This window comes from Lepidothrix coronata, unplaced genomic scaffold (genome assembly GCF_001604755.1).
Source record: "Lepidothrix coronata isolate B3197 unplaced genomic scaffold, Lepidothrix_coronata-1.0 Scaffold367, whole genome shotgun sequence".
Classification (NCBI taxonomy): domain Eukaryota; kingdom Metazoa; phylum Chordata; class Aves; order Passeriformes; family Pipridae; genus Lepidothrix; species Lepidothrix coronata.
Window position 1 is genome coordinate 210,852 of NW_016690547.1, and position 3,344 is coordinate 214,195.

At 62.4% G+C, this 3,344-nt stretch overlaps 1 protein-coding gene across 1 annotated transcript in view; it reads right to left on the reverse strand.

The window, feature by feature from the left end:
- PGAP2 (post-GPI attachment to proteins 2) overlaps positions 1-1,936 on the reverse strand; it is a 17,293-nt gene extending 15,357 nt beyond the window's left edge. The window contains exons 1-3 of the mRNA XM_017838887.1: positions 1,904-1,936; positions 1,374-1,548; positions 22-274 (exon numbers count right to left, since the gene is read on the reverse strand). Of these exons, the coding sequence (XP_017694376.1) occupies positions 22-274; positions 1,374-1,538 (418 nt within the window). The 5' untranslated portion in view covers positions 1,539-1,548; positions 1,904-1,936. The remainder of the gene's footprint in view (positions 1-21; positions 275-1,373; positions 1,549-1,903) is intronic.
- Between the last annotated feature and the right edge of the window lie 1,408 nt (positions 1,937-3,344).

Here is a 3,344-nt window from a genome sequence, read left to right on the forward strand (position 1 = left end):
CCGGGCAGACGCCACACGTACCATAGTTCTCGGAGGAGGACACGTAGGTGAGGATGAGCAGGGCGACGTTCTCCAGCAGGTTGAGCAGCAGGGTGCAGTGGCACAGGCGCAGGTAGCGGGGGTGGGAGCAGTGGCAGCTCTGGTAGTGGTTCCAGTAGGCCACGGCCACGAGGAAGCGGGGGGCCGAGTGCAGGCCGATGCACAGGCGCCACACGTAGCGCTGGGGGGTCTCGCCCCCGATGGCCGCGCTGATGGACGGCAGGTAGTTGGGCACCTGCGCGGAGACAGCGGCTGGGGGCGCACGGGCGGGGGGCACGAGCTCTCCCAGGGGCTAAAACGGCCTCTTTTCAGTCCTAAATAAGTTTATTCCTGTTTCCGAAGCCAGGGAATGTCACCCCGCAGGGCCAGGAGGGCCCCAGTCCTGCTGGGACAGTCCTGGGTGCTGGGGGGGCCTCCCAGGGGGTCTCGGCTTTACACCTTTGATCTTTCACAGAATCCCAGAAGGTTTGGGTGGGAGGGACCTTAAAGCCCATCCAGTGCCCACCCCCTGCCACGGGCAGGGACACCTTCCACCAGCCCAGGTTGCTCCAAGCCCCGTCCAACCTGGCCTTGGACACTTCCAGGGATCCAGGGGCAGCCACAGCTTCTCTGGGCAACCTGGGCCAGGGCCTCCCCACCCTCACAGGGAAGAATTCTTTCTCCATATGTCATCTAACCCTGCCCTGTCTCCATGGGAAGCCACTCCCCGTTGTCCTATTGCAACAGGCCCTGCTAAAGTTCTGCTGGAGTGAGGTGACTCCTGCCCTCGGTTCCCAGCTCAGATCCAGCTGCTCATCCAGCAGCTTGAAAGCTCTGGGGAGGAACCCAACCTCATCCCATTTGGAACTCCAGGCTATCCCTCCCCAGGCACGAGCCTGTGACTCCTCTGAACTCCAGTACATCTGGGGGGCAGCAGTTCTGGACCAGCCCTTCTACAGGACAATGGACTTCCCTGCAGCTTCCCCACCGTTTTCATCACCACAATCACCCCAACGAGCCCAGCACAGACACCAGCCTGACCAGTCTGTACTTCCCTTGGTCCCATCACAAAGGCAAACCCAGTCCCAGGGATCATAAGGACAGTGGAATAAAGTGGCTTGTTCTGGGTTCTGCAACATTGCTGGTGGGAAAACCCAGGAGGAGGAAAGGAGCCCAGGAGGGGAGGGAGAGATGGGGGAGCCCAGGACAGAGACGGGAAGAGCAGCCCAGGAGGAGGGAAGGAAAGGGAGGAGCCCAGGAGGAGAGGGAAGCCCAGGAGGACACAGGAGCTCTGTCTCCCCTCTGGGTGCCCCAGCCCCAGAGGAATCTGGGTTTTTCTGATGGGAATCTCTCACCCCACAGTGGGTCGCCGTTGTCTCACGGAAATGGAAGAGCAGGGACCAGATCACACAGAAGAGGAACCCAAAGAGGGGGCAGAACACAGTGCCCAGGGCCAGCGTGGTGAAACGCAGCCGGAACAGGATCCCATCCCGGTCCAGGGGCAGCGGGATCTGCAGCATCTTGGGGAACCTGAGAACAAACAAACAAACGCTTGATGGGGATTCTCTGTCCTCCTGCTCTGGGTGACAACGTGGGGATTGGCCTCCACAGCCTGGGAGGGCTTTTCCAACCTCAGTGACTCTGGGATTCTGTCCAGTCCCACAGGGGCGTGGATGGACACAGGGATCAAGCCCCTCACATATCCCAGGGCAGGGATGGACGCACTGATGAGCCCCTCACACCCTGGGGGACCCACACAAACAGGGATGGACACACAGATCAGCCCCTCACACCCTGGCTGACCCCACACAGCCCCAGGATGGGCAGCACAGATGGGCAGCCAAAGAAAATCCCATTGTGGGGACACAGGAACCCCAAGACTCACAGCTAACACGGAGCAGGGGCAGAGGGACCTGCAGGCAGTGGGATGTCCCTGCAGCCCTCCAGACTGATCTGGCTGAAGGACACGTGAGCCCTTTCCCGCGGGATCCATCCAGACCGTTCCCTGGCTCGGAGCACGGGGCACAGCTGACGTTGTGAGGCCACTGCCGGGAGCTGCAGCTCCTCCAGCACATCCCAAACAGCCACAGCCCACCCTCACCCTGCTGCACTTCCCTGCTCCCAGCACCTGCACGGACAGCACTGTCCATATCCAGCGCCAGGGAGGGTTGGGATGGATCTCAGGGAAAAGTTCTTCCCCCAGAGCGTGGTTGGGCACTGACCAGGCTCCCCAGGGCAGTGGGCACGGCCCCAAGGCTGCCAGAGCTCCAGAGCTGTTGTCCAGCTCCAGCACTGGACAACACTCTGAGGGACAGGGGGGAGTGTTGGGGTGTCCTGGGCAGGGGTGAAGGTTGGACTGGAGGATCCTCGAGGATCCCTCCCAGCTCAGGAAATTCCATGTTTGTACAGCCCTGCAGCTGCAGGATCAGGGCATCACGAGCCCCCCCACAAGGCCATTGCTCATGGGGTCGGGCACAGCAGGACAGGCACCTCCTGAGCCCGGCAGCCCCCCCATCCCCGAGGTCCCCACTGTGCCCCAGGGATCAGCCGGGGCCGATCCCCCCTCCCCGCCCGGGACAAATCGGATTTACACAATCCCTGGGCAGCACAACCCCCCTCCCACGGCACAGAGACCCCCGGAAGGGACCCCCCAGCACCGAGGGGCCACGGGAAGCCGAGCTCAGCCCCACCCCGGGGGATTATTCGCAGGATGGAGGCAAAGGGAAGCCCCAAAGGGCTGCAGGTGGAGGGGGACCCCCGGCCAGCCCAGGGTGCCCTCCCCAGGACCATCCCAGCAGCGACCCCCAACCCTGACCCACGGCGCGGGGATGGAGCCCCCCAAGCCCTGCACTGCCCCCGGCCGTGGGGACACAGCTCACTGTGCCAGGGGGACATCCCCCCCAAACCCCCGCGAGGGTCTTTCCCAAAGCGGGGAAAATGAAAGAGAAATATTTTGTGTCTCACGCTGGACGGCCCCGACCGGCTCTGCAGGAGAGGGGCTGCACCCCACACACCCCTTAAACCTCATACACCACCCCGGGCACCCCACACACCCCTTAAACCTCATACACCACCCCGGGCACCCCATTTACCCCTTAAATCCCAAAAACCACCCCGGGCACCCCATACACCCCTTAAACCCCAAACACTACCTCGGGCACCCCATACAACCTCGAGACCTCCAAAAACCACCCCAGGCACCCCATACAACCCTGAGACCCCCAAAAACCACCCCGGGCACCCCATACACCCCTTAAACCCCAAACACTACCTCGGGCACCCCATACAACCTCGAGACCTCCAAAAACCACCCCAGGCACCCCATA